Genomic DNA, 24,304 nt, shown 5'->3' on the forward strand with positions numbered 1-24,304 from the left:
CCAGGCACAATGTCCGAACACGCGCCAGACACGATGTCCGAGTGTCAATACAGGCCTAACACGCCCAAGACACCATGTCCGAATGGCAACACAGACCGAACACGCCCCGGACACCATGTTTGAATGGCAATATTACAGATCAAACACGCCCGAGACACGATGTCCAACACGCCCAGACACGATGTTCGGGTATCAACACAGGCCGAACACATCCAAGACACCTTGTCTGAATGGCAGCACAGGCCGAACACCCCCTAGACATGATGTCCAAACACTCCCCAGGCACGATGTCCGAACACGCGCCAGACACGATGTCCGAGTGTCAATACGAGGCCTAACACGCCCAAGACACCATGTCCGAATGGCAACACAGACCGAACACGCCCCAGACACCATGTTTGAATGGCAATAGCACAGGCCGAACACGCCCCAGACATAATGTCTGAATATCAGCACAGGCCGAACACAACCCAGACATGATGTCGGAACACGCCCCTGACACGATGTTAATAAGGTTAGTCATGTTTGAAATAAGGTCAGTCTCGTGTTTGAAATAAGGATAGTCATGTTAGAAATAAGGATAGTCATGTTTGATATAAGGATAGTCATGTTTGAAATAAGGTTAGTCTCATGTTTGAAATGAGGATAGTCATGTTAGAAATGAGGATAGTCATGTTTGAAATAAGGATAGTCGCTATATATTCACTATGAGGTCAGTTGTAGTAACAGGCACGATTTCCCAGTGGTAACCCAGTCCGGACACATCCCAGATCCAGTCCGAACACATCCCAGACATGATGTCCGAACTCGCCGCAGACACAATGTCCGAGTGTGAACTCAGTCCGAACACAACCCAGACACCATGTTTGAATGGCCGAACATGCCCCGGACCCGATGTCCGATTGGCAGCACAGGCCGAACACACCCCAGACATGATGTCCAAACACGCCCAGACACGATGTCCGGGTATCAACACAGGCCAAACACGCCCAAGACACCATGTCTGAATGGCAACACAGACCGAAGACGCCCCAGACACAATGTCCGAGTGTCAACTCAGTCCGAACACAACCCAGACACCATGTTTGAATGGCCAAACATGCCCCAGACACGATGTCCGATTGGCAGCAAGGCCGAACACACCCCAGACATGATGTCCAACACGCCCAGACACGATGTTCGGGTATCAACCCAGGCCGAACACGCCCAAGACACCATGTCTGAATGGCAACACAGACCGAACACGCCCCAGACACCATGTTTGAATGGCAATATCACAGATCAAACACGCCCCAGACCCGATGTCTGAGTATCAACACAGGCCGAACACGCCCAAGACACCATGTCCGAATGACAACACAGACCGAACACGCCCCAGACACAATGTCCGAGTGTCAACTCAGTCCGGCCTGTGCTGCCATTCAGACATGGTGTCTTGGGCGTGTTCGGCTTGTGTTGATACCCGAACATCGTGTCTGGGCGTGTTGGACATCATGTCTGGGGTGTGTTCGGCCTGTGCTGCCAATCGGACATCGTGTCTGGGGCATGTTCGGCCATTCAAGCATGGTGTCTAGGTTGTGTTTGGACTGAGTTGACATTCGGACATTGTGTCTGGGGCGTGTTCGGTCTGTGTTGCCATTCGGACATGGTGTCTTGGGCGTGTTCGGCCTGTGTTGATACTCGGATATCGTGTCGGAGGCGTGTTTGGACATCATGTCTGGGGTGTGTTCGGCCTGTGCTGCCAATCGGACATCGTGTCTGGGGCGTGTTCGGCCATTCAAACATGGTATCTGAGTTGTGTTCGGACTGAGTTGACACTCGGATATTGTGTCTGGGGCGTGTTCGGTCTGTGTTGCCATTCAGACATGGTGTCTTGGGCGTGTTAGGCCTGTATTGACACTCGGACATCGTGTCTGGGGCGTGTTCGATCTGTGATATTGCCATTCAAACATGGTGTCTTGGGCGTGTTCGGTCTGTGTTGCCATTCAGACATGGTGTCTTGGGCGTGGCCTGTGTTGATACCCGGACATCGTGTCTGGGCGTGTTTGGACATCATGTCTGGGGTGTGTTCAGCCTGTGCTACCAATCGGACAGCGTCTGAGGCATGTTCGGCCATGTCTGGGGCATGTTCGGCCATTCAAACATGGTGTCTTGGTTGTGTTTGGATATGAGTTGACACTCGGACATCGTGTCTGGTGTGTGTTCGGTATGTGTTGCCATTCAGACATGGTGTCTTGGCCGTGTTAGGCCTGTATTGACACTCGGACATCGTGTCTGGCGCGTGTTCGGACATCATGTCTGGGGTGTGTTCGGCCTGTGCTGCCAAACGGACATCGTGTCTGGGGCGTGTTTGGACATCATGTCTGAGGTGTGTTCGGCATGTGCTGCCATTAGGACATGGTGTCTTAGATGCGTTTGGCCAGTGTAGTCATTCAGACATGGTGTCTGGGGCGTGTTCGGACATCATGTCTTGGATGTGTTCGGACTGGGTCTGGCATGTGTTCGGACTGGGCTACCACTGGGAAGTCGGGCCTGGTACTGCAACTGACTTTATAGTGAATATAGCGACTATCCTTATTTCAAACATGACTATCCTTATTTCTGACATGACTATCCTCATTTCAAACATGAGACTCTCCTCATTTCAAACAAATCTGACCGTATTTCAAACCAATCGAACCAACCCTGTAGTTTCATTTCGATGTTGATGATGGTTGAGCGTGTGAATTTTTCGGGGTTTAACAGATTTTGCATTCAAAATCTGTTTAGATTATTAGATTTTAATATTAGATTAATAATTATTAGATAAGTCGTATGTGCAGAAATGCATAGATAGCCAACTGCAGAGCCTTTGTATATTTATTTTATCTCGTTCATAATCGTGTCTTCTGTCTTTTCAGCATATCAACGATTCTGTTGTGTGTGTGCACAGCATTCTGCTATGATCTTACATGGTCGTTCTTAAGCTTAATAGTATCTGTACGCTGCTTGGTTGCCTATATCGGCGTGGCCAATTTGTCATGCTAGTTCTGAAAACACCTTATGTTATACTGATATTTGGATTTCCACTGATTGCAGGCAGAATATTTACATACGCACGTGAGTTATTATATATATGTTATAACCTAGATTATACTTGATAATGATAATTTGCCTTATTACGGTAATCACTTCCGTGAAACTCTCGGGTGAAATCGACAGTCTCGCATTCACATGTAGGCCTACTCATTTTCCCCACTTATAATATGTTAATTCAAACAGGTAAAATACAGTGTCCGGACTTATTTTTCAATTATCGGTCCTGATGTACCAGTGCTGTAATGATTCGAGTCATGAATCGACTCAAGTCAATTTGTGTATTGACTCGACTTGCACTCGAGTCATTGTGCATGACTCGAACCAAGTCATATAGCTCGAGACTAGGACTGCCAAGGCATACATTTCATTGTAACTTCAAAGAATAGTGAAGTCACCACATTATTGGTATTTCGTCTATCAGTACTGATACTTGGAAAATAGGGCAGGAAAGTGTTTGAACTGAGGAAAATTACGATATTATAATTGCAACGAACAATACATTCATATTCGCAATTTATTCACTATAAGCTTTTCAACTGACCCTCGTCGGTAGTGGCTGTCAGTTTAATACGGATATTCAAATTCTGTACCACAAGGAACATATTTAGATATTGTAATTGCGAGCCATTCTATATTACTCGATCAAAGTTGAAAAAAATGAGTTGAAGTGGATTGAACTCAAAACTGAACAGTGAACACAATGACTTGGACTCGGACTCGAGTCACAAAACTACGACTTGTACTCGGCCCTCTACTCACTGACTTGGACTCGGACTTGACTCCAGTCAAAACTATAAAAGTCAAATTGACTTGTGATTCGGAACCTTGTGACTTTGCTACAACCCTGTACTATACCTTTTACGACTTACTATTTATTGTGTTTATTTTGCAGAATTTGCAAATTATTTTTTCAAGAGACCAACCAATGAGTTGCGGGACCTCGGTTCTGAGGTCGTATTCGAGTGTGCTAATCAGTACAGATACAGGATTTGTTGGTGAGTTACTTGCAAGGAACCAAGTTTGGTTATTGTCATAAAACATTGAAACATGTAGCATATGAGAATACAAAAGTAAAGAAGCATAATTCTAATTGTCGAACTGAACTTATTAAGCGAAATGCTGACTTTCAAATTCTAATCGCACTTGCGAGATGTTTTTTTGCTCCAATTCTAATTCTAATCTAATTTCTGTTTTTTCCTATATCGCTGTATCGTTTGAAACACTTTGTGTACAGACATTTGTTATTCTCAGGCTTATAAATATGAACTATGATTTGATACAAACTGTAATTGTTTCAAATTCCAAGTTTTAATGAGTTCAGTAACTCTAATTTCAATCTAATTTGGAAACAACTGTGTAGCTATAACTCTAATTTTGATTTTATTTTGGAAAACCAGATATTTTTCTAGATGACCAAGTCTTGTTGGGACCCCAGTGTTGTATAGAGTCCATTTTGAAACATGATCATTTTTTTTCAGGTCAATCAACGGAAGATTGGCGGATAAACTCATGTCTGTTAAGATCACTTCATATCCTTTCCAAAGTAGACTGCGAATTGCCAACGTAAGTGTGGAGTCTGAAGGTAGTTACTGCTGCTATATCTGCGAGGAGCTCGCGGGTATCAGCTATTGTGGACAGCTGACAGTGAAGCAAGGTTTGTTGCATGTTTTTTTCTTTTGGATCCACAATTTGCGTGTTAAAATTTCACTACAGACTTAGCTGTTTATTGCGAAAGAAAATATATAGACCTTTTTGGTCGTATAGAACTTCAATATACAATTGAATAAATTCATATTGATTGTTGAAGTAAGCCCGAATATTTTCGGCTGATACTCATCCGGGGTAATCGTCAGCGACAAGAGGAGGATCGCAAAGAACATTGTATATCAACAACCGTATTACCCAAATATGACATCACCGGTATGAAATTAATGAATTCTGCCATTTGCAAACATTTGCTGGCTGTTGATGCTTTCATTTGTGTGCCTTTTAATAGACTTTATCAAAATACGTCAACCTAGTTTGTCTTAACAGAACTAGTTCGTGTACCATTTATTACCGATTAGTCGAAATTTGATTCCGGTGACGTCATATTTGGTGATACGATTGTTGCTATCCCTTGTTCTTTTCAATTCTCCCCTACTAATTGCTGACGATTACCCCTGACGAGTGTCAGCCGAAAACATTCGGGTTCATTTCAATATGAATATAATATACTACTCAGTTGTACATTGAAGTTCTGTACCTCCAAAAATATTCGGGGTTATTTCAATGTGAATACCGTATATCATCAATTGTATATTGAAGCTCTGTAATTCCGAGAGTCCCTTCAGCATTTAAGTTGTGTTTGCTGTAGATATGTCGTATTGGTTGTATTTCTGGATGACATTTGGAAAATATCTATAAATAAATTTGCCCTGTATCTGCATGTGTGGCTTCAGTGAGAGTGAGGTATATCACTATCAGTGGCGTAGCAGCCACTTGGCGGTTCTGGCTCTGCGCCAGGGGCGGCAGGCTCCAAGGGTGCAGCAAAATGAGGCTATCACAGTGGTAGTCCTATAGCTGGCGTCCCGTGAGCTAAAATTTAATCAAACCGGTCCTAAACGAAAGCTAGTGTCACGTTAATTCCGAAAACACGAATTAATATGTTAACATGACAATGGAACCATTCCGAAATAGCCGCCAATGCCACGTGTTCCTAACAATGGTTGGTTAGTTAATGCAAAGCTACTTCATTCGACACCATATTTATACTCGTGTCTGGAACTTCATCTGACCATTGGTGTTTCAATTGAGAGCTGTGCGAGGAGCTTGTCAAAGCTCAAACTGATTTAGTCTTATTTACGTTCTACCATGAATGATGATCGGCTATCAGCTCTATCGATAGCAGTGTTTCTTGTCTTTAATATTTCTGGCCTTATTAACGTTGAGACGGTGAGGCTGAGACGCGGCATATCACTTGTAATTATTTTTATTGACAAGATTGTTTGAACATGAATCTATATTGATAAGCACCGTAAGCACCGAATTTTGCAAGTTGACAAACTATATCGCTTCGAAGTATCAAAAGTCGTTCACAAATATTTTTCCAATAGTTTGCCTCCTGTGTTTGATGACTTTTTCATGCCTGCTAAGAATGTTCACTCCCACTACACGAGATCCTCGTCTAAAGGAAATATCCACTTACCCCCACCCAATAGCAACCTAACTAAGAGATCTATCGACTACTCGGGACCTATCATCTGGAATGCATTACCACCACATATCCGTGAATTGCCTTATAATAGATTCAAAAAAGCCCTACTTGATCACCTCTTGTGGTTACACTAACACTGTTGCCCTACCTCGCCCAGGCATTGCTTCATTGATCATTTGCTACCATCGTTTAATTTTTCTTCTATTTTATTTTTTTTAACTACTGTAACATTTTTTACAGCCAGACCGTTTAGACTCAAGTGAACCTGTTTGATGCTGGTGTGATCAGACTAGATGACCTTCACGATTATCGATCATTCCTATCTAATACCGAATACTGTGCAATGCATGCATATTTTCTGCACCACCACCACTGCCGGTCTACTTAAGGGGGGGCGGCATTTTAAGCGAGAGCCAGTGGCGGCCGCACATGCTGCTACGCTAGGGTTACCATACGTCCTCTTTTAAGAGGATTTGTCCTCTTTTTTGACTTTTTTGAAAGTGTCCTCGGAGGACGCCCTTTTGTCCTCTTTTTTGACAATTTCGGTCATACTTAGATCAAAATGCGAGTGATATGCCGTAAATTAGCACAGAAGTGACGCTCCGGCTGGGCGAAAAGTTAACCTTTTTTTTTAGTCAACCGATCACAAAGTGGGAAAAATTCACCGATTTTTGAGAATTCTTCTCTGGTTTTGCAAGTCTCAAATTTCTGAAAAAGTGTCCTCTTTTTAGATTTCCAAAATATGGTAACCCTATGCTACGCCAGTGATCACTATCATAAATCAAGCACTGACCAGACCTATATTGTATTGAAATTTGAATGTTGATTCTGGCGTGACGGAGTAAGTAGCCTACGGGCTAATCCAATATTCTTGTTTGCAGGACCAACCATCAATTTTGCTCCTGCTGGTCGAACTGTGGACTTTAATTCAGCAATGACCGTTGCTTGTAAGGTGGAAAGCTACCCTACTCCTACGGTCACTTGGACGCATAACGGGACCAGCATTTGCGACAATATGGTAAGACAATAAATTCCATTTTTAGTTACTCGATATTGCCCATCCCTAATAAGAAATCAAAAATGATGCCTGAATCTTAATATGCTGCGTGGCAATTTATCTCAGGCTGATGCAAGATGCACAATAGAATCCGAAACGCAAACCATTCATCGGAGCGTCTTGAAAATATCGAATGTGAGGGAAATTGATGCCGGCGTGTACAAGTGTGTTGCGAAAACGGAATTTGGATCGGCCGTCTCGGAAAATGCTTGGGTCACCATCGTTGGAATCGGTGTGTATAATGAAAATATGCAATCAAAATGCAAAATGTATTGTATAGGTTTAAGCATGTGCGATAGCGTTGATCAAAAATACCTTTTTCCTTAATATTCTACAGAAAGAGTACAAATTTTAAATTTTGGATTAACTATTAAATTTTGAGCCTACCGTAAATACTCTTTTTTTCCTATCAAAACTTGTTTACTCCAAAAACTTTGCTTCTACCGGTCGGAATCGCACCACATTTTTAATGCAGTTTTTTTGTACAACAATAATTTTGACTACTTCCTCAATTATCAATGATTTTAGACTAATACTGTTACTTGTTGTTCTGTTGTTTTATTATTCTTTCCACCTATCCACACTATCTTTTCTCTATTTTTTCATTGAATTCTGCAAAAGAATCGAATTCAAAATCAATTATGTAGGCTTACCTGATCAATGTCTACTTGCAATCTTTTCTCTCTTCTATATCTTCACTGTCTCTCATGTAAGAGCTCACCACTTCAGCTGTTTCTGACGTACAGACCACAACGCAGGCAGAAAGGTTGGTATATTTACAAATATGGGTTGATGTCATCCATCATAGGCGATTATCTACTAGTTACTGACGATTGCCGCTGACGAGGGTCAGCCGAAAATACCCAGGCTCATTTCCATATGAATATACTTCTCAATTCGATATTGAAGTTCTGTATCTCCAAGAAGCACTTCAAATATGATTATATTCTCTAGCATTGCCACTGCCCAGTGCCCACTGATATTGTTTCACACAGTGGAAATAGTATGTGTTATTCACTGTAGATTTCAATTGCAACACCATGATGTTAAGCCATTAAACTATCATGAAATCGAATGTCTCATTATTCAGAATGGAAGCGACCATGTCTACCACTTCAAGTAAAGAAGATACTGAAAACATAGGTAAGATTGCTATCTGACAGAATTGAACTATGCCAGAGTCTTATCTGGACCTCCTGACAGATGGCAAATGGCCATACATTATTTGGTCAACAGCTGTTAGTCTTAAATATATCATGATTGACCAGGGAGCCTCCAGTACATAAAAAAAGTTGTGTCATCTATGTCAAGGTTTCATACAGAAGTTAACACAACAAGGATGATTAAACCTAAAACCTATCACAGTTAATTATGATATGTGACTGAACATTAAAACAAGTTTGCAATGACTCGAGTCGCGACTTTTTGGTGACTCGACTTGACTCGAGTCATTTACTCGGAATACGAAAAATGACTCTACTCGACTTGAGTCAATTTGTGTGTTGACTCGACTTGTAATCGAGTCATTGGGCATGACTTGACCAAATTATGTGGACTCAGAGGGTCAAGACAGGTATTCTATTGTAACTTCAAAGAAGAGTGAAGTTACCACATTATTGGTATTTTATTTATTAGTACTAGTGCTTGAAATAGAGGTCAAAAACTGTTAAGATTGAGAAAAACTAGTATATTATGTTAAAAGGCAATCGATATAACCCATCACCCATGCATAGTTTAAAAAGGTGGGTTGAGCCTGATTTAACTCGGAACCGAACAGTGAACATAATGACTTGGACTCAGACTCAAGTCTTAACACTTGGACTCTGACTTGACTCGGTGCTGAATTGAAAATGACTCAACTTGACTCGAGTAAAAACTATAAAAGTGAGACTTGTGACTTGGTTACAACCCCCTATTAAAATTACAAGTTATTCGAGAAGTTTCTAGGAAATATTCGGGCTGGAAGTTACGGAGTAGCACACGCTAAATTTATGCCAGATTTTCTGTTACAAGTCTGTGTGGAAATAATGCAGATGCAAAAACACACGGAAGACATGTAGGCCCATTAAAATTGATTACTAGATCAGAGATTCCAAACATTTTGTACACTGTGGCCCCCATATAGTAATTTTGAAAAATCAATGACCCCCTATTATTTTCAATCTTTTGAAATAAATTCAACGCTATTTTCATTAACACACTGGTTTATACAGTTACCGGTAATTAGAATGATAAAATAATGTAAATACGACTCACAATAAACTTGAGAGTACATAAATTAGCTCTTGCATATTCAGTTAATGTGATGTGCTTTTTTTGCTATGACAATGTACTAATTGCTGGTAAAGAAGTAAGTTATTGCTTTGCTAGTATTTTTGTTTCATTTTATTTCCTGTGTTATGGAGGAGTAGTCATGGAGATGATCATTTTTTATCAAATCTTTCTATTTCTTTCTATGACTGAGCTAGTTGCCACGGCCCACAGATTGGGAACCCCTGTAATAGATGAAAACGCTTATCTATAATATTTCTCGTGCTCGTAGATGCATTTCTGTCTAATAGCTCAGCCATATACAAAGAAAAATGTATTTCATTTACTCAAGGCAGTCCAGCATGGCGTTACATTCCCAATAGTTGAAAAAAAAGCATGAACTGAAGAGATTCTCGGAGGTGCAGAACATCAATATGCAATTGAACAGTATATTCATTTTGAACTTAACCTGAATATTTTCGTCTGATACTCGTCAGTAGTAATTGTCATACTCTAGTTTTGAATCCAAAAGAACTTCATATATCAACACTCGTATCACCAATTATGACGTGAATCTATACATACAGCCACACTGATTTGTTATCGCTGATTGCTCGTTGATGATCTGGGAGCCAAATAAGTGTAAACTACATTGAAGTTTTGTAATCCGTTATTTGAGGTACAAGAAATGGTAATCCTATGCCCGATCAATATCTCATTACATATATTGGTCGACGAATCGGAAAATAAATGCTTCCTTCTTCTCAGTGTCAGCAGTAAATTCCCTGCAGACTTTTTGGGTAAAAATAAACAATGGTACCGGGGTAATTGATTTATTGATTGCTGAACCACTGTTTGGTGAAGTTAACAGGCTTTTACCCTAGCGAGCGCGGAGTGTGTGTATCAAATTCAGTTTTTCGGTGTCTGGGTCTGTTATGTAACTATCAGGCAGAGATTTAGAATAGTATCTTTTGAGATTCAGTGTATGTATGTAATCAATTATACCTGTTGCTTGGTTGTGGTAATGTGGAGTTTTGGTTTAAAATACTCAAATCTGGACAGATTGAGGCGACGTGTCGTGACATTCTTGATACGCAATGTTCCTACATACAGTTATGGTACTTGGGCTAATGATTTGAAAAGTGAGTTTGTCGGTAAAATGGGAAAATATGATGCTAAACAGATGAGCGATTTGAAGTTGAAATGAAATGGAGTTGAAATTTGACAGTTATTTAGTCATTTTAGTAAATTGAAATGTGTCAGAGAAAGTATGAGTTAAAATTTGAGTATCACGCTAGGCGTACATCGTTGCGACGAAATTAAAGTAGCTTATGTCCGTTTAACACATTTTGAGAGAGTTATGTTGTTCAAAAGTTTTTATTTCTTTCGACCATATATCTTGGCCATAATAAACTTTGAAACAATGAGATGCCATGATATTGCTAAAAAATATGCAAATTTCACAAAACTTGATTTCGAAAATGTATCTCGATTATTCGTGTTATCCCAATTCCCCCTATTTTAGGTCCAGCTGATTTTGACAGTTTTGAGTCCAATTATTCGTTGCTATGTGTGAAATCCATGTTTTATGTTCGATTAGTATCTCATTTACGTGTTAATCGAGTATAAAATGTTCATGAGGCAGTTGTCACAGAACTGCAGAATTAATAGTTCAGATTCTGTCCTAATATATATAACATTCTGAGTGTATGAATGTCATTTATTCATACTGGTAACAGTGGTAACTGATTTTTATTTCAATGAAATAACATCATCTTTTTCTTCTAAGCTGATTTTGAGTAGTTTTGTATCATTTCACCTGTTTTAGTGATTGCATATTTGAAATACTGACATTGCCAACAATCCAGAGATCAGGAGATTGGATAGATTTATGCATCTCAGGCAAGTCAATTTAACGTATTGGCCTTCTCTGGTGATACCAAGGACTCCGCCAGATAGTGTGAAGTTTATTGTTGGATATTGCGAAGTTCTGTTGAGTTGATTGAGGTCAATAGGTATCAGGAAATAATATTAAGATGGAAGAATATACAAAGATCAAAGATTTATAAGAAAACGGTGATGGCAGTAATCACTGTTGCATCTTATGTAGGAGCAATTATGTAAAATTCTACCAAATTGAAAATTTTGAAGGTGGTACGAAACTACCTTGAGTAGAAGTTTACGATGGAAGCACTGAAAAGCAACATTGTCGACGAGGGGCCGTGAAACCGTCAGAGTCAGCCGCCACATGCATGAGTATTTGGTGACTATTGCTCATTACATGGGCGTATGTATGAAACCCCACACACATTCAGAATATATATGCTAAGGAAACCATCTAATATCGTACTTACTAAACGATGTAGAAAAAATAAATATAGAATATATTTGTAGAAATAAATCATACATACATTCGGGAATGCAACATGTATGAAGAAACGGAATATGACCAGAAATTGGCGATAATGTTAGATTAAACAGAACGTACGTATGAAAAAAGATTAACATTTTGTAGGAGAATATAAATCGATTACAAAACCTATTTTTCTATAGTAAGTATGTAGGCTACATACCAACATATATAATAGGATGTAACAGCATACACCATATATGCAGAAGGTAGCTATGTAACTAAGAAAATTAAGAATGGCACTTCCGTTAAATGTGCCATGGGAAAATTGGCCTTGAAACCGTTTGAGTACTTTATGTGTATATTCAGGTTTCCAAACAACTGCAGTGTCCGCTATGCCGGCAGTACGTGGCCGAATACTTACTACAAGCTCGTCTGCTGATTATCACGGAAACGAAACGCCCAATCCCAACGGCGCGATATTGCTGATTTCTGTAACCGGGATCATTCTCATTGCAATTATCGTGGTTGTTGCTCTGTGCTATCGAAAAAGAATGAAGAAAAACAGAAAGGAATGCAAGAGGTGCTGTGTTATTATTGTGCTAATATACGGTAAGGTTAGTAACACATTGTGCAATCACACTTGATCGGTTTGCACCAATGGTTCCACCCTTTTGTGAGGCATGGCACCCCAGACTGTGGGTCTAAAAGACATTGGCCCCTTGAATGAAATAAAAATGTGCTTGTTTAAAGAATTAATGAAAGCAGTTCAAATATTTTAAATCTCAGTGCAAAACGTGCCGTAATCGTCATTCTATTTTTTAATTTCAGTCATCTTATAAACCCTTTAGGTTCATCAAAGTCGAAAATTTGCAAATTTTGGATTTTTTAAATGTTTTATTCCTAAGAATAACCCTTGTTGGGATAAAGAAGCCTTTCATTCGGAAATTTGAGGTAATTGGAATCTACAAAGAGCACCCAGAAAAAAATTCACCGTAAACTTTTGCCAGAAAAAATTTCGCAAAAAATTAGTTTGAAAAATCATAAAATCCAATAAAAGTCTGAAAAACGTCTACCATTTTCACAAAAAATTCACCAAAATTAGAATGTCTAACAAAGCACCTTGTGTCCAGAAAGATTGCTTCGTTAGTTTCAAAGTTATTTCCCAATTCGAGGGGTAGCCTAGCCCCTTGAATGTTTCAGTGCAAAATGTGACGTAATTGTCATTCCATTTTTTAATTTTTGACATTTTATAAAAATAAGTATATGTGTATATATTTATACAAAAATATATAGAATTCAGCTGTAATGAAGCAGTTGATGACTTGGCATGAAAGCATCTTAGGAGGGGGCGTGAAGCCGCCTGAGAGAAATTATGTTTCTTGAATTATGAATGAGTTTAATTTCTGCTGTAAGTTTCAACAATGGCAATCGTCTTAATTCGATATTTAAATGTCATAATTTCGTCGTACCATCCATATACGGATGCTAGATGTTGACTGATACCCCCTGACTCATAATTATTGCTCTGTGTAGGCCTATAGTCCTGATTCCATATTCGAGAAGTATCTGAACAGCCATAACATCTTCCGTGCCACCAAACAATGTGTTTGGATTTCAAGAATTCTGAAATGCTCCATTTAATATCTTTTGTTGTAACGATAAGGGGGCGTGTAATTTTTTTCCTTTCCCGGATCGATCTCATGTTAGCCTTTGTTCCTCTGATGTGTGAGTCTGTGCTGTATTCTTTTACCTTCTGTTGCAGGCGGAAGTCGAACAGAAGCAGTCCTGCCGCTGCATCCAAAAACGTTTCCGTATTAGAAAATATGAAATATCCTCTTGAAAAGCTGGAATTCATTGAAGAGCTAGGAGAAGGCGTCTTCGGTCTTGTTTACAAAGCCAGGTAATGAGAATCACATGAAAGGATATTATCACTGAAGATTAAGGAGTGTACCATGTATTGATACAGCTACCATTTAGCTCCATCATAAATAGAAAACTTGTACATATACAACGATTTCCATTCAAGTTTTAAATGAGTGTACGGCTATAACAATATGTAGGCCTAACATATCTATATTTAATTATAGTAACTTGCAAATCGAGATTCTTCGCTGCCCTCCAATGATTCAAAATATAAATTTTGACTTTGTAAACGTCATCACTAGGGCCATTTAAAGTCATTAAAGTCATATTTTTTTCTATGCATCAGTAAGTCATGAAATAAAGTTTAAAGCAAACACCGCATCCCTATGGGGTATATTAAGAAAGTTATAAAGTCATATAAAGTCATATTGTTGTATACTTTAAACAAAAAGTGCCAATTTACGCGGTGAAGCAGTTAATCACTAGGAAAGTAAGGCACTTTCTGATTAAACGAAGGCAAACTGTATGGTTAGCCTACATAACATTACAGTCATAGACCTATGAGGTCACACATTGCATTATGAGGTCACACATTGCATTGTGTTGCCACAGAATCTGTTTTACTTCCATGCACTGAAGTGAGACGTCATTTGAAGTTCAGTCAGTGGGTAGGCAGGCTAAAAAGCTCAATCTTGGTCTACTTATATACAAATACAGTACAACTAGTAGCAAACTGAAGCAGATAACAATTGAATACATACAGTTCATTTCAAGTTTATTCATGACTCCAACATTCCACACTACATGAAACTGTACTACAACAGTGGTTTAAAATAAAAATGGATGTGTTTTACTGTTATGTTGTGTCTGCTTTACTCGTCAGTTCCATGAGTGACGTTGGTTACATGTAAAAATACACGATTTTCACATAAAGTCATATAAAGTCATATTTTCCAAAAAATAAAGTCATATAATTTATTTTTTAAGGTCATATAAAAATGGCCCTAGTCATCACACTGTTCAATGGGGTTTGGCACAACGATTTTAGTCGAGTAGTATATCATAATTTGCTTTTAACTTTTTCTCCATTCACTTTTAAGACGAAGTTCTTTTAGAAACATGTTGCTGCTGCATCTTTCAAGCCCAAAACTAGCTTTCTAGCGGGAACGGTTATGAAGATATGGCAAAATTAGCTATTTCCGGCTCGTCGGTAAAATTACATGGCCACTAGAGGATTTACTATCCCTAAATTATGATAGAAGTAATTTATTTGATATTCGGCCTCACATATCAAGACCGCTTATTGAAATTCAATTTTTTTTACTTAACACTCCACTTCACTCCTTTCCCATATCATTGGAAATCTAGTATGAAATATTATTTTTCAAGTAATCTTCTAACGAGACATTATTCATGTCTGGCGTGGTAAGTTCCGAAAAGGCTTACCTTTGCCATGACAATCTCTTTGTGGAATGTAGTAAGAGATTTGTACTATGTACCACCATTTGATGTTACTTGCAAGCCTGTCCCCAGAGAATGACATACTAGTTAACAACATGCCACATCGGTATACTGCAATGCGTTTGATATTATGAATCATTGGCGATAGGCTCATTATTGATGAATGATGGTGTCTTGTAATTCACGGGTTATAGCTGACTGGTGTGTGTGGAACACTAATGGTTTTGTTGTTAGTCTGTGTTATCTTTTGGCCCATTTTTATTCTCTGTAAATTAGTTTTTGATGTGGTAAGACAGATACGCGCTGGCTATCAAATCGCAATCCAATCCGCATTAAAATGAATGATCAGGAGGATTAGGTTTGTTGGCATTATCATTGGAGCTGAGTACTCCAATCTGAATCAATGATTACTTCTAGTGAGAGATAAGAAATTATGATCTCCGTGCCACTACTAAGAAAATTATTGTTTCGATACAAACATCAACTGGGGAAGCCTTGTTTGGTCTTATCGCGGCATACAAAACATTGATGCAAAGCTACACTCGTTAGTGGAAATGAGATGGACAATGGACATATTTCCCGCCATTGGGAGGGGCCGTTCACACTTTCATTTGTGTGCCTTGGAGTCGACTTTTATCAAAACACACCAGCCAAGCCTGTGTCAACAAACGAGTTTTTGTACCATCTAAAAATCGTGCATTGAACGCTGTCTTATTGAAATTTTCATGCCTGTGTCATATTTTGTGGTACGATTCTTGATATACAACGTTCTCTCCAATTCTCCACTACTTGCTCGTCAGCATCTTTGAGTTCCAAGGTTACCGTTCTGTTTCCACTTAATCAGTTTCATTCTTTTGAGCTGAATGTATGCTTTATTTGGTGATTGATGTTGTGTTATGTAAATCTCAGCTGGTATGTTAGCAGTTATGAAATCCTCTATGACAAGCTAGACCAATACAATTGAATAATATATTTCTATTGAAACAAAGCCAATTATTATCGGCAACACTCGTCAGGGGTATTCGTCAACAACTAATAGAGAATTGGAAATTGTATATCAACAATCTTATCACCATGCTGGTGATGTAATATTAGATGATACGAATGTTGATACACAAAGTTCTCGAGAAATCTCTTCCAGTTGCTAATGATTACCCCTAACAAGTGTCAGCTGACTCGAGTCAAATTTTGTATTGACTCGACTTGTACTCTAGTCATTGTGCATGACTCGAACCAAGTCACATGACTCGAGACTACGACGGCCAAGAGAGACATTTCATTGTAACTTCGAAGAACAGCAAAGTGACCACGTTATTGGTATTTCGTCCATCAGTCCTGATACTTGAAAATAAGGCCAGAAACGGTTAGGACTGATTAGAATGACGATATTATGAATGCGCGCCATTCTATATTACTCGAGCAGAGTTGAAAAAAGTGGGTTGACCCAGATTGAACTCAACCGAACAATGAACACAATGACTTGGACTCGAGCCACAACACTATGACTCGCACTCTCCTCTACTCACTGACTTGAACTTGACTCGGTGGTGAATTGAAAATGACTCGACTTGACTCGCGTCAAAACTATAATGGTGTGATTGACTTGCGGCTCAGAAGCTTTTGACTTGGTTACAACCCTGTCCAGGAGTCACTTCATGATAGACATTTGTCGTAACTTATTTTACAATAATTTGATTGAAATTTCTTTCGGTAAATAATGCATTCAATTTGTTTATTTCCGTGTAGTAAATGAAAGATATTTCTGGCATGTGGTGAAAGTTTCCTGGAAAATCTACCCTTTTCGATTGCAAATGATTATCTTTTTCAGAGCTCCGGGTCTGGAAAATCCAAACAAGACCACGACGGTGGCCGTGAAAATGCTGCGAACCGCGGACCGAATGAGTGCGTCGAAAGTGGAAAGTTTCACGCAGGAAGCCAAACGCATATCCTCATTCAAACATCGCAACTTGATACAGCTGCTCGGCGTCTGTGCGGAAGGTAAATGCTGATGAGATATCGTACCGCAATTGTATGTAGTACATAGATTTTGTGATCTGTACACAGTAGGGCTGTTCAAAAATCACTTTTTTTTCAAGCTTTACTTGCTACTGCAGGGATATAGTGATCGTCAAACCATGAATGGATCACATCCTAGAGTAGTTTGCTTCTAGTATAAAACCCCTGATCCGAGAGAATCAGCTAGACTCATTTGCTAAACCTACTGGTAGCAACGTCTCAAATATATTCGTATGTCTTGCGTAATATCTGTGTATTACCAAGATCTCACCAAGAGAACTGGTTTCCAGGTTAAGTAGTCAGCCAGCTAAACCTTTGATACTTTGGTAAGCTATACTTCTACTCCCAGGAACCTAATATCTCTGCATGGTGCCCTGAGTGAAGTTGTCATTCATGGTCATATCACTTAATTGGCTTTCCCACTCGATTATCCTAATCAAATTCCTTTTCAAGTAGGATCCGTACAGGGATATAGTGATCATCCAACCGTAAATGTATCACATCTAAGAGTAATTTGCCTCTAGCATAAAACCCCTGATTCGAGAGAAGCAGCTCGACTCATTTGCTAAACCTACTGGCATCCATGTCTGAAATATATTCGTATGTCTTGCGTAATATCTGTGTCTTAAGAAGATATCACCAGGATAAACCTATAATACTTTGGTTAGCTATACTTCTACTCCCAGGAACCTAATATCTCTGAACCACTTGATGAAATTGTTAGGTTGAACCAAAATTTGTGTGCAGTGTTTTTTTGGCAAACTAACAATGTTACCAAGTAGCTATGACTTGGACTCGAACTTGACTCGAGTCGAAACTGTGAAAGTAAAATTGACTTGTGAATCGGAACCTGGGGTTACTTGGTATTACAACCCTGATGTGTGATGTACATTCGTGGGAAAATGAAAATGGTTGGTTGCTTCCACCAACAGTTAGATTTTCACATTATATAACTTCTCGATTTGACTTGTTGAATATTGTAACGTATACTCTTACAGAAAAGTGCCAGCGCCATGCTCCGGGCACTGTCTCTTGCCTGCTGTTCGAATATATGGACGGTGGCGACCTCTGCGCTTTCTTGCGCGCTCAAGGGCCGAATAAAGAGATATTCAAAGGGAGAAGGTAACTGCTTTGTAGATTTTTAGGAATGGTGTGCAGCTCATCGCTGATTTACGGAATGTCCGTTTTTTAAAACTATGTTTCCACGAAAATGGATAAGTTATGGCCGCCTCCTTCCGGATCCTATACCATGAGAAGTACAAAAGCATTTTATTGCCATTTGCAGCTGCATGACTATGTGAACATATCTTCTTTGTTTTGACTGAAATTAAAAGATGTAGGCCGCAGGTTTGTAATGATTCGAGTCGCGATTTTTTTGCTGACTTGACTTGACTCGAGTCATTTTTTCATGTCTGTGAAGTGACTCGACTCGAGTAAATTTGTGTATTGACTCGACTTGTACTGGAGTCACTGCACATCGCTCGAGCAAGTCATATAACTCGAGACTAGGGCGGCCAAGACAGACATTTCACTGTAACTTCGACTTTCGTGCATAGTGACATTGTAACTAAGCGATGTAATCATGGTTATCAAATGTAATACAATATTGGCTTTATTTTCATTCTGATTGTATGAAACATACAAATTTGAACTTTAGAATTCATTCTTTCTGTTCATTATGACGTAATGATTGGCACCCAAATACTTGTCTCGATTGGAAGGTCAATACTTGATTCAAAATACCCTACTTATTACAATACAGGTTGTCACAGGTAGCAACCAACCTGTTTGAAGCTACATGTTTTCATTTTGTAGGGTTTTCGTTTTGTGTTAAACTGATCATTCGTATTTTAGCGGTGACGAAGATGTCACAGTGGATGAGAGCGATAAGCTATCCATTTGCTTGCAAATCGCCTGTGGAATGAAGTATCTATCGGAGAGAAATTTCATACACAGGTAGGGCGCCTCCTAAAATGCTCTGTCATCAGTCTGAAAATGCTGCATTTCAAGCCGTGACCCGGTATTTACGCATCATCCGTTTTTAGGGATCTCGCGACACGCAATTGCTTGATTTCGTCGAAGGAATTGACCATAAAAATTGCCGACTTTGGCTTGTCAAGGTGCAGCTACGAAAGCGACTATTTCTCGTCTGGTTTCGCCGATGCTGTACCCGTACGGTGGGTCATTTCTCGGAAAACCTATTCACTGACATATGTTGATGCGTTCGTAAATGATTTTCTCACAAGATAGTTGTGAACCGACAGGCAGACGTTATGTGTTTGCTTCAAGTTCAGTTAATTCATAATTTCATCATTTCATCATTTCAAAACACCCCAAGATTGAGACAATATGATGAGACAGAAAGCAGTCGAAGAAACTAGCAGTTAGTTTACCGTCAAGTAACTAGATTGGCAGTTTTGAAAATTTGAAAAAGTCGTCCAACTATCGTATGATCGATAGGAAAGATCATCGCTCTATCGAATACGCCAGATCTGTCTACGGTACAGAGCATCTCCCTGGCTATCCGACAGTCCTGTCCATATTCAAATCGAAATACAAGCAATTTCTACTAAATAAATACTAGTCAGCCTGCAAGTTTACCAGACCATGACCTGACATATCGTCACATGCTACCTCAATATGTCGCTTGTCCTTTTATACCATCTTGTTCTACTTTCCTTTCAGTGTTCATGCCTCCTTTTTACATCGCCCAGGCCCAGGTGGGTGTCTGATTTCACAGACTACTCCAAGTCGTTTCGATACCTTCCTATCTTTACTTAGTATCGCAGTCTTGTGGTGTGTTGAAATGACGAAATTCTTTATAAACTGATACGTTTGAGTATGCAATGGAACTGATGCATGAGCTTTCAGATGGATGCCGCCAGAATCTCTCCTCTATGGACGATACAGCTGGCAGTCTGACGTCTGGGCGTTCGGTGTCACTCTGTGGGAGATCTACACCTACGCCCTGCAACCTTACTATTCACTTTCTAACGAAGAGGTAGTCCGCGAGGTTTGTCAGGTAGGAAAATATTTTTGAAATGTAGTGAGGAGTTTTGCCTAAAAAGTGAAAACTTTTTAGTAAAAGTAATGTAAAATTATATTCACTTGAGTAATTAGTGTAAGTAAGCAAAAACCTACTCAAATACTCTGAATTATCATGCGTATTTCATGGGTCAATTTGTACGTTGACTCGATCAAGTCTGATGACTCGATGCGCAGACGGCCAAGACGGTCATATTATTGTGATTTCAAAGAAAATTTCAAAGTTATCACATTATTGGTAGTTGGTCTATCAGTCCTGATTGGAATTATTATCTCTTGGGCGATTTTTTTTTAAATGTCAGAATTTCGTCAAAATTGTAGCGCTAGGTCAAAAAATTGTCAAAATTGGTGAAGACTGCGTGGGCATTGGTTCTTACATCGATGAGCGCATGGTGAAAAATCGTGATGTCGACAACAATGTCAGAATGAAGCAACACGGTGTGTCGCCAGCAGTGGACGGTACGCACAACTTCTGTGTTGCAAGCCAACAACTGCTACTGTTGAGCATTCTTTCTCCATTCTTGGGAAGCTACTTAGTAAGGACAGACACTTTCTACCTGAGTATCTAGGAACGCATCTTTCGTTGCACTACAACAAATTTTAATTATTTCTACCATAATGCGTGATGTATCTACTGGAATTCTTCATAGGTCCAGATTTTGATGAAATAAAGTTTTTTCATGTAAAAATTTGTCAGTTTTGAAGTCAAAAAAGTTTTTTCAGGCCAAACTACTTTGTAAGGACAGACAGTTCCAACCAGGAATGAAGATAAGTAGTACAATTCTAACATTATGTGGGAAAACAACTAATTTACATACATGAGAACAAAATTTGGTCAAAAATAAGTTTTTTAAAGCCGAAAAATGTCAAAAGTTTGATTTTTTAGGTCAAAATCGTCAATTTTTAGGTCAAAAAAATTCCCCCAGTATCACCAAAGTAGAATTGTAAAAATGCGGGTTGAACAAGATTTGAACTCAAAACTGAACAGGCTATGACGTGTACTCGGATTCGACCCTCTTGCTGCCCGACTTGGACTCGTTCTTGATTACGTGGTGAATTGAAAATTGACCCGAGTCAAAATCACAAAAGGCGTATTGACTTGTGACTCGTAACCCCACATTCCATCGTTCCAGGGCAACACACTTCCCAAACCAAGCGACGCTCCGGACTGGATGTACCAACTCATGAAACTCTGCTGGCAAAGTCACCCGTCCGAACGCCCAAACTTCCCCACCATATACTCCGTGCTGGACGCTATCTCGCGCAACGACGGCTTACTACCAAACCCAAGCTTGAGAAGCCCTTTAGCTGACAGCATTGCGGAAACGCAGCTACACTCTGCGGGAAACACAGGGATGAACTTACCAGTATGGAATATGGCGAGCATCAGTTTCCCGCCAAATTTACCTCCGCCGGTAGAGTTCAGCGGGGTTCAACCCGGGTTTAATATGCGTCCGTCGTTGCGAGACTCTTTGCTGCGAAGGAGCAACGCGGTGGTGGTTGAGGCTAACTTGGAAACAATACCGATGTCTGTGGTTAACTCTGGCGATAGTCCGGAATCATTACCTTCGTTATCAGTAGGTTCCGCTAGTTGATTCCGGTGCGTGTTGTGAGGAGTAGGGCCAGATGTGGTCAAAGTAGTCACTGATGTTACTCAGTAGAATTAGCGCCATAAATTTCTACTCACTGCAATTAAAAGTAGCAATTTCAAAGGCATGTCAAACCAACCTCCATTACAAGAAAGGTTTAAGCCAGTGATTCCCAACCGCGGCTCCATGGAAGTCTTCGTGCAGCTTCGATTGACATCTAAATATTCCGCAAAATATATAAGACGACAGTTGTTGTTTGTTTCTATGAATAGTTATAGCCATTTTCTTTATATGAGTGCTAAAATGAGGGATATTAGTTACGTCACAGCCGTCCAAGACCGCTACTGAAAACCAGTAGAGAGAATTTTTGCAGACTAGCGTCAAACGCAGGGATGAATACCCGTCGGACATGGATAAATCTTGACTTCCGCTGGTCAATGTGGTCATAGACCTTGAAGTATCTTCTCTATGAAGAGTAAATTTCGACACAATTTTAGTAACATCAAAATAACGGCTCATAGTCAAGTATAAATTGGAATAAGTCCAACATTGCTCAGCGTATAATCCCCCGCGAACTTGTGCATCAAGTGCTGGAATACGTGAAGAGCTATCACATAACGACATAATAGTATGTTGTAGTAATGATATGCATTTTCAGTTTATTTCAGTGTATAGGACTCGCCAATCAGCGTCTATCAATGCTAAAATAGCAGACATAGGATCCATAGAAGTATATGTGCAATGTGCATGCTTTTGAATTAGTTGGATGGTAAGATTCGGAGGTAGGCTAGCTACCTCTGAATTTCCGTTATAAGTAGCTTACTCGAGTGTTTTCATGCGGCTCCATACGTACTCAGAAGTATGAAATGCGGCTCCGACACCCAAAAAGGTTGGGAACCACTGAGCCCACTGACTGCCCACTGCTGTAGATTGTACATGCCTGGAGTATGTGGTGCACAGCCCGGTGGAAATTGAGATGTTTCGCTCAATTCAATCTCACCTTGTCTACGTGGATACTACTTCGCTAATAGCAGAATATGGATACTCTCTGTGAACTCTTCACTCTCGGACGAATATGAGTAAAACGGACATTATATATGTCTTGCGTTAGTGCTGTTTCGCCCATTGCAATTCGCTATTTTGTAGCCAAGTCACACCATTTGTAAATGAAAGTACACTGGATTCAAGTAGCTGTTGTTTTTAATGCGTGTTCGGGTCGTATGTTCTGATACGTCGTTGTCAAGATCAGGAGAAAGAAACGCGGTCCTACTCAAGCTGTGCAGGCGGCCCGACAGCTGAAGGTAAATTCACTAATTCAGTGAGTAATGAGCCATGTAGGCAGAGTTGTTCGGCTAGAAGATTTTCAGCTCCTCCGAACTGCATTCGAATTACACTGGCTCAGTTTTATGTTGTTTCAGATTAGACTAGAGTTAGAATTATAGCACCACAGTGCACAGTAGGGTTGTTCAAAAAAAAACTTTTTTTTCCAAATCTCACTCGCCTAAGGACTAAATCGTCAGGTTGTCCAAGAAAACGATGCACACCAAATTTGACTCAATTCCAACCAGTAAAGGCCGTGCAATCTTGAATTGAAATTTTAAATGTATTATTATAAATTAAAAAAAATTCTCTAATTTTTCTGTCAACCCCATGAAATTGTTGAGCTGTCTTCAAAGACGATGCAAAACAAATTTGAGTCAATTCCGACTAGTAGAAGCGGAGTTATTAGAGTTTTTCGTTGATAATTCTCGGATTATCCTTGCACAGCCTTATCCTGATTAGTAGGGCGATTTTTTTGACATGTCAAATTTTGTCAAAATTGTAGCGTTAGGTCAACTCTCAGAATCGTCACAAATGCAAATTTTTTCTGACGTCTGCATTTCGTTTGTATCGTAGATTTCGCACTGTCGGTGAAATTTCACTTGGTATTTTCAGTGTTGGGATGACTCGAGTCACTTTGCTAAATTGACTTGACTTGACTTGGCGTATCAGAAATGTGGATTGACTCGTGACTCGGAGCAAAATTCACGAGTCAATTTCAAGTAATCGGTGTCGGTAAAAACAACTGTATCTCCCATATGTTCGGATTGTTCGCTAAACGCTGGTGTAACCCGTGAGAGCGACCAATCATTCAATGATCGTGTGTTTTACAAAGTCTCCATTGTCCTCTCACAAATAAATTGACCAGAATTACGCAGTGATCGACGCTTACAGCTTACGTTGTAAACTCGTAGTAAAGTAACTTAATAGCAAAATATCCATTTCTGTTCTCTGTTCTTACCCAAACCAAACCTCTTGCTCTATTGACATTGAAATCGAATATAGTTTATATATTCCTCAACCATTGGCGCAGGCTCGAATTGTATCATATCAATATGTAAATCGGTAATGTACTA

General features: G+C 39.7%; 1 protein-coding gene across 1 annotated transcript; it reads left to right on the forward strand.

Moving 5' to 3' along the window:
* The first annotated feature begins 2,780 nt into the window (after positions 1 to 2,780).
* On the forward strand, positions 2,781 to 22,061 carry LOC145438662 (BDNF/NT-3 growth factors receptor-like). Its single transcript, XM_080316014.1, has 15 exons — positions 2,781 to 3,099; positions 3,971 to 4,073; positions 4,557 to 4,732; positions 7,156 to 7,292; positions 7,398 to 7,563; positions 8,046 to 8,097; positions 8,422 to 8,474; positions 12,301 to 12,514; positions 13,697 to 13,834; positions 17,087 to 17,256; positions 18,273 to 18,396; positions 19,129 to 19,230; positions 19,320 to 19,451; positions 20,146 to 20,296; positions 21,453 to 22,061. Exons 1-15 carry the CDS (start codon positions 2,952 to 2,954, stop codon positions 21,912 to 21,914), a joined length of 2,328 nt encoding a protein of 775 aa, XP_080172140.1. The 5' UTR covers positions 2,781 to 2,951; the 3' UTR covers positions 21,915 to 22,061.
* Positions 22,062 to 24,304: the final 2,243 nt, after the last annotated feature.

Source organism: Botryllus schlosseri, chromosome 5 (genome assembly GCF_051294905.1).
Source record: "Botryllus schlosseri isolate E-star chromosome 5, Bs_hap1, whole genome shotgun sequence".
NCBI lineage: Eukaryota > Metazoa > Chordata > Ascidiacea > Stolidobranchia > Styelidae > Botryllus > Botryllus schlosseri.

Excerpts from the sequence above, each read along its gene's own strand:
- LOC145438662 (XM_080316014.1), top strand. The coding sequence starts at position 2,952 with ATGGTCGTTCTTAAGCTTAATAGTATCTGTACGCTGCTTGGTTGCCTA. Across the intron at positions 12,515-13,696 it reads AACAGAAAGGAATGCAAGAG|GCGGAAGTCGAACAGAAGCA; the intron begins GTGCTGTGTTAT and ends CTTCTGTTGCAG. Across the intron at positions 13,835-17,086 it reads GGTCTTGTTTACAAAGCCAG|AGCTCCGGGTCTGGAAAATC; the intron begins GTAATGAGAATC and ends TATCTTTTTCAG.